The sequence below is a fragment of a genome, unplaced genomic scaffold, assembly GCF_019419815.1.
Source record: "Pyrus x bretschneideri cultivar Hongxiangsu unplaced genomic scaffold, Pyrus_bretschneideri_v1 Contig69, whole genome shotgun sequence".
NCBI classification, from domain to species: domain Eukaryota; kingdom Viridiplantae; phylum Streptophyta; class Magnoliopsida; order Rosales; family Rosaceae; genus Pyrus; species Pyrus x bretschneideri.
In genome coordinates, this window is record NW_025999808.1 from 2,162,498 (window position 1) to 2,173,983 (window position 11,486).

Below are 11,486 nucleotides of genomic sequence, written 5' to 3' on the forward strand. Positions count from 1 at the left end.
TTGCGCCCCCTTCAAGACTTAGAATCGAGGCGTACAATCATGGTGTTGCGGCATTCTCGTATCGGTATTTTCGAGTCCTCTCAGTGGATGACCCCTTTCTTTGTAATCGTACTTTTTTATAATATTTCTTTCGCAGTATTCTTGATTAATTGTATGCTCTAAACACGTTCCCGCATTTGCATACTTCATCATATTTAAATGTAAATATTTTATTTACGTTCATTCTTTCTTCATAACTTGCATGCATGTTAAAATGGCTTCGTCACCCTCAAGTGTCAATCCAGCACGTGCGCATCCTATTGCTTAAGGATATAGGGATCGGGGTGTGTCACATTGTCTGTGTGGTCTTCCCTTGATCCAATTTCCCTTTGGTTGTCAGCCCTAGGTGTGGCTTAGGTCGGTGGCATCCCGTTTGTTTTTGTTTCACCTTGATGTTCTAAACTCCAATCTTTACCTTGTTTTTGCTCTAATCTTCCATTTACTTATCCTTTGTCCATGTTTGTGACAACTAATTTCCTTCCACTTCTCCTAATTCTTTCCACTTCGTTTCTACCTTAGTGTTCGTTTCTTACTTTTTTTCACATCCACCCACTTTGATTCCACACCAATCTCAACCTACTACATCTCTTCACCGCGCTTTGATGCGTATTTCCCGAAAGTGTGTAGAGCTGTGGCTCGGGTGTTTACACCACCACCATCCGTTTGTGTGCCCTTATCGGCACGGATGCTTGTGGTTTTCCCAATGACTTCCAAGTTAGTTTCTTTTGTTTGGTGACAGCGGATTGTTTGGTGCTGTATCAAGGATGGTGGAGCTATGTGTCTTCTTCTTTGGGGGCCTTTGTTTGGTCAGAATTTAGGCTGCTGTGTAGTGAAGAATCTCCGTTGCCAATGTGATGGCAGGGATATAAATTACCTTAGTTTTTTGGTTTGTTTGGTTTTGTGCTGGGACCTTTGCTGGCTTTGGGCACACTTTTTTAAGTTTGAGGCCCTACTTTTTTCTGTGCTTAATGTAGCTAGCAGTGGCCTCTTTGGTTGTATGTTTTCTTTGGGAATGAAATCTACCCTTTGACTGAAAAAAAAAGTGTGGAAAAGGCTTTTAGCCTTTACTGTGAATCGCTTGAAATGCCACATGCTGATAAAAGAACAAGGAAAATGCATTTGTGTTGAAAATGCTGATGGGTAGTGAATGCCCATAGTGTTTTGGTGGAGTTTTTCAATGCCCTCACAGATTGGTTTTTAACATTGGAATTGTTTATGACTACACGCACACATTGTCAATTCCCATAACAGATTGAAAACTGACTTTGGGAATGCAGGATATCATATTGTCAAAAGTGTGTTGTAAATTTCAAATGTAGTAATATGAGTTGCTCTATAAATAGAGCACTCGACTGCAATCAAAAGATAAAAAAAAATATAAAAGAAGAGAACGAGAGAAAAGATCAGTAACGTCATCTATTCCTCTATCTTTTATTTGTTATCATCTTGTGCTATAGTTTTAGTGTGACATTTTATATCTACCTCGCACCTACCATTAAAAAGATTATCTCTCTAACTTTGACCTATTTATAACAATTTGCTACTTTCCTTTTTGTCTCCTACATAACATTTACATGGTGGAAATGTATGACTAATTCCATGGCACATGGGCAATATACAAAACACAAATGGCTTGCTAATTTAACTAATTTAACTAATTAAACGCATTAAATGCTAATATTTTTTTTTTTTTAAGAAAACACGCATTAAATGCTAATTTAACTAATTGGTTTATACCAAATAAAGCTCCAAGCACACACGTTTGACTAAACATTAAAGAAAATAATAGGAACTTTTTCATCTCACCAAGCTGCCCAAGACACAAAACCATGTAATTTCTTTCATTTAAGTGCAAAACATCACAAGAAAACGTAGTCCTCGGTTTAAAATAAACAGCACAATTTATGCTCATCAAGATTCATTTGAGATAAAAAAAAATGGTGTATAAGTTCATAAGTTCATATCATATTTCAGAAAATCTCTTTTTAAATGCATTAAATACTTAATTTGAAGTGACACATCATAAGTGGAAAATGTGAAAGATTGTTGTACAAAAAGGTGGATATGTCCAACTTCTAAGTTATATTAAAACATAACGATGTTCTATATGCATTCAAAATCTCCCGAGAAAATAGTACAGTTTTGTCTTTGGGCCAATTTAATCTCTGAGCCCACCAAGGTCTGAAATTGAAGTTGATCCGGCCCGCTCTGTTTGCAACCGCTTCCAAACGCTCCCTCCTGATTCTTGTAAGAAAAGAGGACTCTAGGGTTTCGAATTCCTTCAAACCAAAACACAATGGGTAGGAAGAAACCCAAGGAGCCAGAAAGCGACGCCGTTTCAGCAGCTCAGTCCGACGTCTTCAAGACCCTGTTCGGCGACGCCGTCAGCCACGACGCCGCCACTGCCATCTTCTCTGACAGCAACCCCTTCAGGAGGAAGAACAGGGAACCCGACCAAGGGTTTGTTGCCCCTTCGGCTGAACCTGCTGAAAGCATCAATTATGTCGAGCCTGAAAACAATGATGATGACGGTGACGGTGACGTGAAGAAGCGGAAGAGGAGGAGCAAAGAGAAAGCGGCTTCCGGTTCGCTGAACGAAGAAGCTGCAGAGGGTCCTGTGGAGTTGGAGGGCAAAAAAAGGAAGAAAAAGAAGCTGCCGGAAACTCCCGATTCTGAAAACCCTAATTTGGGTTCTGAGTTTGAAGGGGTGTCAAGACGGGAAAGTGATGAAGCCTCGGAGACGGGGAATGCCCCGGCGAAGAAGAAGGATGGGAAGAAGAGGAAGAGGGATGAAGTTGAGAGGGAATATGAGGTGAAGAAGTATGGGGTGAAGGAGGGCGAGGAGGATGGGGACAAGGAGGAAAAGAGGACTGTTGGGGAGAAGAGGAAGACAGTGGATAACCCAGCTGATATGTTGGTTTCGACCGAAGGTTTTGATGACGAGAGCAAGCTATTGAGGACTGTTTTTGTTGGAAATTTGCCCTTGAAGGTCAAGAAGAAGGCTTTGATGAAGGAGTTCACTAAGTTTGGAGAGGTAGAGTCAGTGAGGATTCGCTCCGTGCCAATCTTGGATGTGAGTACTTTGTGTTCGAATGTTTGGAGATTAAATATATTGTTTTGTTACTGATTTATACATTTGTTTTATTTTTGGTCAGACGAAAAGACCCAGAAAGGGAGCAATACTCACGAAGCAAATCCACGATAAAGCTGACAGGTAATCATTTCTCACTCACATGATCAGTTGGTTTTAGGAACTGCTTGTTGTATTTATAAACGTTTTGAAGCACGTAAGGTCCTGTTTATAATTTACCATCAGATTTGGATAGGGGTATAGGCTTCTAGCTGTTCTATTGTGATCTATCATAGCTCAAGTAAAATCTTACCGTGGAAGATTGACTCCCTTATTCGCCAATACATTTAGGTTGTCAGGGATTTACATTTCGTGTGACTTTAAGTTGTTAAAACATGTAAAATGATATAAATAATAGACTTTTGATGCTTGTTGGCAAGAAAATTTCAAATTTAAAAAATTTATGATTGCCTTTGAAATAATAGATTTTGTGTTGCAGTGTTAATGCCTACGTTGTTTTCAAAATGGAGGAATCGGCACAGACTTCCTTGTCCCATAACATGGCTGTGGTATGTTATTCTCATGAAGTTGGCTGATTTATATCATTCTGCATAAGCTGTTTCTTACCATAAAGCTGAAGTGTTAATCTCGTGCCTTGACTTTTTAATTATTATGCATGCTGATGTAGGTTGAAGGACATCATATCCGCGTTGACAGGGCATGCCCACCTCGTAAGAAGCTGAAGGGGGAGAGTGCTACTGTTTATGATCACACGAGAACTGTTTTTGTGGGTAACCTTCCATTTGATGTGAAGGTGAGTTGCTCTGCTAGGAGTTATTATTATTATTATTATTATTATTTCTCTTTGTAACTTTTCCCTGCACAATTTGACAATTTCTATTTATATTAGTTGCAATATGTGGATAACAATTTATCTTCTTTTGCAGGATGAAGAAGTTTATCAGTTGTTTTGTGGTATCAACAATCTTGGTTCCAGTGTTGAAGCTATTCGCATAATCAGGGATCCTAACTATGGTATCGGAAAGGGCATTGCTTATGTTTTGTTTAGAACAAGGGTATGTTATTTTCACCAACGCTTATCAAACCCCATTTACAATCGATATTTCTTTGTAACAATGTCATGCCTTTTGAACTCAGATATGTGGTTGTTTAATTGATTATTCACACTTTCTTGGATGTTGTGCTGTGCCCGTTTAGTGTGAGTCCTCATGGGGATGTTGATTTGACACCCAGTTGTCTCCTGGGACATATGTGAAACATTTTTCCTTCAACCCTAAAATTATGAATTTGTTACCATGGCAGCTGGCCACTAAGTATACGATGATGTTAATTAAGCAAAAGAATGACTCTGATCAATTCTTGAACTATGCATATTGGCTGCCGCCGCCGTTATCTTTATTTGCTTTGTCTTAAAGTTGTACTCAGGAGAGAAATATGGAATTGTTGCTGCAGTAGTTTCTGTGACTGTATGATTGTATTTTATTCGGAACATTCTTGTAGCATAAATATTTTACTTCAAAACTAAGGTTGAATGTGTGGTATTGAATACGTGCATAGTTGACTAGACTAAATAAATTATATTGTTTGCCGTATGGAGTGCCATAGTCGTGTAAACTCTGTAGCTGAATTTGTATATGCTGTAGTTTCTCAAGGTACTCCTGTTTCATTGTATTATCTTATCCAGTATCTTCTGTTGTCTGTCTATTTGGGCATCCAGGAAGCTGCAAATTTGGTTGTTAAGAGGCGAAACTTGAAGCTTGGGGATCGGGAGCTCAGGCTGTCTCATGCAAAACCAGAGTCAACCCCAACGAAGAGAAAGAACCCCTCATCTGCACCGGAAGCTAAGTCTTCAGCCAAAAAGCGAGCTGTGGACTCAAGGAGTCCAGATTTTAACAAGTCGAGTTCAAAAGCATCTTACCAGGGCCTGCGTGCTGGTAAGCCTGGTGTCCAAAAGAAGTTTAATGCAAAAGGCAGTAGACCGGATAAGTTTGAATCAAGATTCCCTAGTGGAGTGAAGCCGAAAGAGCGTAAAGATAAAAGACCTTCTGTTGCTGCGAGAAAGGCTAAAGAAGCACTGAAAGGTGGTGCTGCATCAAAACAAACAGGTACAAAGCGTAAGCTGGATAGCCGGAGTCCAGATAGCTCCCAGCAGAAAAAGAAATTCAAGAAATTTAGGTAGGAATACACAAAATGCGAGAATACGAAATGTGTACCCTTTCCAAATTTGTATTTCTTGTACAAGTAAGAGATTGTCAAATTGATTATATTGTTTTACTTAGTTATTCTGATTTTATTTTCCTTGAACTGGTTCCCAATCTATTGATAGATACATGGATTAGAATGGGGTTTATCCGTGATAGTAAAGAGATAGGAAGAGAGGAGTGGTTAAGAGCACCAAACAATCCGTTCTCCGTAAGCATCTTCAACACCGACTTGTAGTTTAAGTGGTCAAGAGCATTTGAAGTCTTAGGTTTGATTTTGCCCTCTCCACCGTCACTTGTATACTTGAAAAGGCTTATTTTTAGCCGCGCTCTTGTACTCTACAATCTGCACAAAGCCACTTCGACCCTTGCACTATTTTCAGTCTCACGTCATTCGCTCAACTCCTCATTTCTATCTGATATTACCCCATTTCTTCAATTGGGTCCAGTCCAGAGAAACGTTAGCTTCTTTAACTATGGGGTTCTTTGGTCTTTTTAGAAGTGAAAATATGGATCTGTTAAAGAAATTATAAGTCTTAATGCAAGTGACCCTTCATCACAGTGGTGGAGAGAAATATTGTCCTTGCATCATGACGTGAGTTTAGACCCGCTAATGGCTAATGTAACAATATATATCGTTTGACAAAAAAACCCAAAAAGTAAGTCTTAATGACTTTATTGGGTTATTGGGATATCGAATCATTTAGAGATGCCAATGCGGTAATTTGGTTTTGGATTTTTGTTTGTCGTGATAAGGTGATTTTTGCGGTTTCAGATGTTGCAAATAGAACAAACCAACGAGCCCCCGCACGCCACCGCCGCCGCCACCACGACTACGAATCGTCTCCAAGACAATCACCATAAGACTTGCATCAAACGTTTCAATTTGTACTTCCAGGCTTCCATTCTAATGCATCCTCGTTATCAGAAAAAGTAATATTCATTCCCAAAGATGACTTGTTTGAGCTCCCAAGCCTAAGCCTGCAATTCTAAACTTCCATGCCAAGCAAATTCTAGATGCTTAAATACCTTACCAACTTCAAACTTTTGGGAGATTAGACGGCATATGTGCTTTGTTACAAAGCACCTGGCCTTCCCTTGGACATACCAGACAGCCTGCATCAGCTAACACTATGATGAAATTGTTAACCTGACGAAAGACAGTTACGTGAGTTTCATCTTGACGTTTTAGTCGTCAAGTTTATGAAAAACAATACTAAGATCATCTTGGGACTTGGATAACTCAACAAGAGCTGAGATAAGTCAGAAGTTCACTAGAGACTGCCTTTACATTTTTCTTGACAATGAATGAGATACATACCCTATAAAATTAGAGACTTTCTTACAACTAAAATCGAAGTTACACACACATTTAGACCAAAACCCACCACCCAAATGAAACATGACAGTAACCAAATTCCATCCAAGGTCGCGGAGACACCTGCCACATAACAATTTATCCGATGGAGCTCCAACCAGGCAGTAATATCCAATAGCAGACATATACCTTTGTATTGCAATTATTTGACGCTAATCTGTAGAGGTGATACCCAAACGGCTGCAAGTAGAACAAGGGCATCGTGTACACCAAGCAAAGTTCTGCAAGTGAGACTATGATTTGCTCTTGCTCACTAGCGTGGGAGCAATTGAGACAACTCCAATGAAGAACAAGGTGGCTATCGAGTTGAAGTCATAGAGATCCCCAAGGGATTGCAACTCTCCAAGAGCTAATCCAGCCTGCAGCACAAAAACGTAGTCAATTACATAGGCACAAACAGTGACAATCGAGTAGAGCATTACGAAGACAAGACAACTCAAACAAATTGCTAATATACTTGTCCCTTATAGATTAAGGTCAACTATATCTCACCACCTTAACATGCTGGTAGCAGGAGTTTGAGCTTGACCCGTGCAGTAATTGACCCAAAATAAAAACCAATCTCCAGAATGATTCTTTTGTCTTCAGATATTAGAGAACTAACATTTTAAAGACAACTACATATTTTTTTGCATTAGTCAAAATGTGGATAGTGATGGTGTCGAGCTGAAGGTATATTTATCTTCCTCCATGACAAAAAGGGGAAAACAATATCAAATAAAATAAAATAGATAACTGATTGTTAACTGGATCATTCGGCAATAGAAATCTTCAAGATCTGCACAGGGTTCTTATAATATTCTGATGTTCTTAGAAACAACTAAACTTAATATTTATACAGATTTGGTGCAGGATACATACCCTGACAGTGACGTAAGCAGCCGGTATCAGACCAATTGAAGTTGCCAGGAAGAATATATGGTAAGGCACATCAACTATTGGTGAAGCAACATTAATAAATGTATTTGGCAAGGTTGGAGTCAACCGTAGAAACAACATATAGTTCAATAGTCCCTCTCTTCTTTTAGCTACCTGTTAGAAAAACAATAAAATGATTCACTCATATTTTGAAGGTTAGGTATCAATGAGAGATATGAAGACATCTGAATGTACCTGGTTTTGGAAAAATTGCAGCTTGTCGGGCCAAAGAGAGAAGACAAGGGGTCTCCCGACCAGCTTTGACAAGAAAAAACAAGAAGATGCACCAGCAGTAGCATTAAACACCACCAAAGCTACACCTTTGAAGACTCCAAAAAGGGAACCGGCAAGCAAGGACATAAATACAGTACCAGGGATCATGAAAGTCTGCATGAATATATAAACCATGCAGTATCCTAACAGAACCTGAGCAGTGTAGTCACTTGTGTAGTCCTCGAGGTGAATTCTAACAAGAAGAAGATAACAAGAAAACAAAATAAATAAAACTGGATAATACCATCAAATTCATATTCTACAATGTAACTGTAAACAGAGCACATGTAGATGGAACAAAACACAATACATTAGTCATAATACTAGCGGAGTACATAACTACACGCAACCAAGTTCATAGTTTTTTCCGACAATACAATTTAAAACTATGCATCACAAAATTTTCGAGTCACAAAGTCATCAACACTTAACGGTCACAATAATGCAATATTCCATATCCAGCATTAATCTCTCCTCCTATTACATATTAAGGTCAGACTAATGCAGTACTCCGTATCCAGCATAGCATTCGTGTCATAACCAACGCAAAATTACTATAATAACTAATGCCCGAATCTAAACTCGCTTAGGCCAAAACCTGGTGCATTAACAATATCACCTATAACGTTTAAGAAAAACAAAGGCCAATGCAGATAATTAGAAGGCAAGCATTCTATCCATTAATGAAAATAAAATGCCTCAGGCATCTAGCAAGAAGATGGATCCAAGCAAAAATCAGGCCTCTTCCAAATAAATTTATGGGTTTCCTAATTAGTTTGCTATTAATTGGATTGAAAGCTAAAAATCCATAATTTACAAAAAAATTCAGAGGGAAAAAATAAATAGTCCCAGATTGGTATCATATACATACGAAAACCAAAAATTTTCCCATCAAAATTTGTGGATTTTCCTGGAAAATTCAATCCTAAAAAGGCAATTCAGATTCATGGGAAATGCATAAGAAATTTGAAAAAAAAAAAAAAAAAAAAAAAGAACAGAAAAAATAAGAGTACCTGAGGATTTGAAGATCTTGGAGGCTACGGGGGAGCTTGAGGAAGCTGTAATCCGATGCGGGCATGGTCAGGTAAACAGCCAGAAGGCCAAACAAGAAGCCCAATACGACGGTGGAAGCCAGGGTCACCTCCCAAAAGCTCAACGGGAACTTACTATTATCGGATCCCACTTCTGCACCAACCACCTTCACATCGCCGCCACTGTCGTCTCCTTTCCCCATCTCTCTCTAAGTTTTCCTCTCCTTTTTCTCTTTCTGCAATTTTCTAGGGAAAAGTTAGAGAGAATGAAAATTAAGGAGCACCTTTTCTCTTCTTTCTCTCTCCCCTCTGCTATTTTATTATGGTTTTGGGGAGAGAGGAGATGAGGAGGAAGAGAGAAAGAAGGGATATTCGCTGGTGTCCAAATAATACGAGTTATATGCAAATTGAAAAACGATGTTAAAACAATTAGGATAATAATATTTTGCATCTCCGAGTAAGAATATACGTACCTCATTTCTTCTAAATAATAATATTTATTATATAAATTTTATAATAAAAACGTTTAATTTCTTAATTTTTATCTAAAAATCACCACTATTAACAGAAAAAAAAAAGTTACTAAATAATTTCTTTAGAATCAAATAATTTCTTTAGAATCATATCAATTTTTATGACTTAATTACTCCATAATCAGATTGAGTTGACATGAATTAACGATTAATTGAATTAAGAAAGAATTGGAATGAGGTGCTATCAGGATCAAATTCTTGTTGAAATTGTTTACTAAAATTGTCTCGAATCAGAGTATGAATGCTATTGATCCATATAAAATGTATACTAGCTCACATGAACCGAAATAAAAACTAGTGTGATTATTAAAATGCCCCTATTCTAAGTAAGTTGTGGTCTATTTTATCTGACACAAAGAAAGGGCGGCGGCAGATGGAGAGATTGTAGAGAGAAATGTGTTTGTAGGAATGTAGGGGGTATGTTATCACTTCTACGTATTGCCCTTATTTATAGTAATAAGGGAGAGAAGAAATCCTTCATACCCAAGGAATAAAAGTCATAATAGGAAATGATAACTAGAATCAAATCTAATCTAGGATTTACACAATCACATTTTAATAGGAAGTTTATAACAGTCCCCCTTGAGTGTGTAAATACTCAAGGTAGATTTAACATCATGTAGAAGTTAAGGAAGTCGACTCGTCGGCATTGATTATGGGAACAACGTTATTCTTAATAAGGTAGGAACTTTCATAATATAGAAACTAGAAACTTCCTCTGTAAGCTTTCAATTGTATTTCTGAATAATTGATTTGTACACTGTGAAGACATATATATATATAGCCTTTGGCTATTTACAAAGATACCCCTTAACTGCCTAACCTTATAACAGTTCTAACTAATCACAAATATTAGCACAACTAATTACATTTAGAGATAACAAACTATTTAACAGTAACTGAAATGGGTGACTTGTCATTTTCCCTAATACACCCCCTCAAGCTAGCAGGGGAATCAGAACAGATTCCAATTGGAAGCTTGGAGCATAGGAATTGAAATCGACTTTTGGATAGAGACTTAGTGTGAAGATCAGCTAATTGGTCTTCACTGCAAACATACTGTACTTTGAGAAGATTAGCTAGAACCAATTCTCGAATATAGTGGTAATCGATCTCAACATGCTTTGTACGAGCATGAAAGACAGGATTAGATGCTAGGGAGATTGTTTAGATGTTGTCACACCAAAGTGTAGGCAGTGTAGGGATAGGGAAGTGAAGATCTCTGAGGATTTTGTAAACCCAAGTAAGTTCTGCAGCTGTATGAGCTAATGAGCGATATTCAGCTTCTGTAGAAGACCATGCAACAGTACTTTGTTTCTTAGCACTCCGGCCAATGAGATTGGAGCCTAAGAACACACAATAGCCACTTGTAGATCTTCTATCAAAAGTGCAGCCAGCCCAGTCAACATCAGAGTATGCTGAAAGATGGATTGGACACTTTGTGAACCACAAACCGTGGGAAAGAGAACCTTTAAGAAATCGAAGAACTCGTTTAGTTGCCTAAAGATGTTGTTCCCTGGGAGCATGCATGAATTGGAAGATCTGGTTGACAACAAAAGCAAGATCTAGTCTAGTCCAAGTTAGGTATTGTAACCCTCCAACAATAGAACGATATTCAGTGGGGTTGGACAAGAGAGGTTCACTGTTATCTAATTTCTTGGAACTCAGTGGTGTGCAGCATGGTTTGGCACCCTCCATGTTTGTTTTCTTAAGAAGATCAAGTAAGTACTTGGATTGATGAACAAAAATTCCTTGTGAGGATCTGTGTACTTCTAAGCCTAAGAAATAGTGTAAAGGACCAAGATCCTTTACTGGAAACTAAGAACTGAGTTGTGTGATAAACTGTTGACAGAGTTGAGAGTTAGGACTGGTTACTAGAATGTCATCAACATACACAAGAACAATAACTAAATGAGGACCATTAAGAACAAACAAGGAGGCATCAGATGAAGATTGTTGGAACCCAAGAGAATGAAGAGCTTGAAATAGTTTATCAAACCAAGCTCGAGGAGCTTGTTTTAG

The 11,486-nt window shown here is 38.2% G+C and overlaps 2 protein-coding genes across 2 annotated transcripts; one reads left to right on the forward strand and one right to left on the reverse strand.

The window, feature by feature from the left end:
• Positions 1–2,287: 2,287 nt before the first annotated feature.
• LOC103932347 (RNA-binding protein 34) lies at positions 2,288–5,434 on the forward strand. Its single transcript, XM_009341911.3, has 6 exons — positions 2,288–3,112; positions 3,195–3,253; positions 3,609–3,678; positions 3,798–3,923; positions 4,057–4,185; positions 4,848–5,434. Exons 1-6 carry the CDS (start codon positions 2,336–2,338, stop codon positions 5,307–5,309), a joined length of 1,623 nt encoding a protein of 540 aa, XP_009340186.2. The 5' UTR covers positions 2,288–2,335; the 3' UTR covers positions 5,310–5,434.
• Positions 5,435–6,452: 1,018 nt separating this feature from the next.
• On the reverse strand, positions 6,453–9,320 carry LOC103932348 (uncharacterized membrane protein At4g09580). Its single transcript, XM_009341912.3, has 4 exons — positions 8,914–9,320; positions 7,823–8,093; positions 7,571–7,741; positions 6,453–7,068 (listed from the first exon to the last, which is right to left on the reverse strand). Exons 1-4 carry the CDS (start codon positions 9,132–9,134, stop codon positions 6,943–6,945), a joined length of 789 nt encoding a protein of 262 aa, XP_009340187.2. The 5' UTR covers positions 9,135–9,320; the 3' UTR covers positions 6,453–6,942.
• Between the last annotated feature and the right edge of the window lie 2,166 nt (positions 9,321–11,486).

Excerpts from the sequence above, each read along its gene's own strand:
- LOC103932347 (XM_009341911.3), top strand. The coding sequence starts at position 2,336 with ATGGGTAGGAAGAAACCCAAGGAGCCAGAAAGCGACGCCGTTTCAGCA. Across the intron at positions 3,113-3,194 it reads GCTCCGTGCCAATCTTGGAT|ACGAAAAGACCCAGAAAGGG; the intron begins GTGAGTACTTTG and ends ATTTTTGGTCAG. Across the intron at positions 3,924-4,056 it reads ACCTTCCATTTGATGTGAAG|GATGAAGAAGTTTATCAGTT; the intron begins GTGAGTTGCTCT and ends CTTCTTTTGCAG.
- LOC103932348 (XM_009341912.3), bottom strand. The coding sequence starts at position 9,134 with ATGGGGAAAGGAGACGACAGTGGCGGCGATGTGAAGGTGGTTGGTGCA. Across the intron at positions 7,742-7,822 it reads TGCAATTTTTCCAAAACCAG|GTAGCTAAAAGAAGAGAGGG; the intron begins GTACATTCAGAT and ends TTTTTCTAACAG. Across the intron at positions 7,069-7,570 it reads CTGCTTACGTCACTGTCAGG|GCTGGATTAGCTCTTGGAGA; the intron begins GTATGTATCCTG and ends TTTGTGCTGCAG.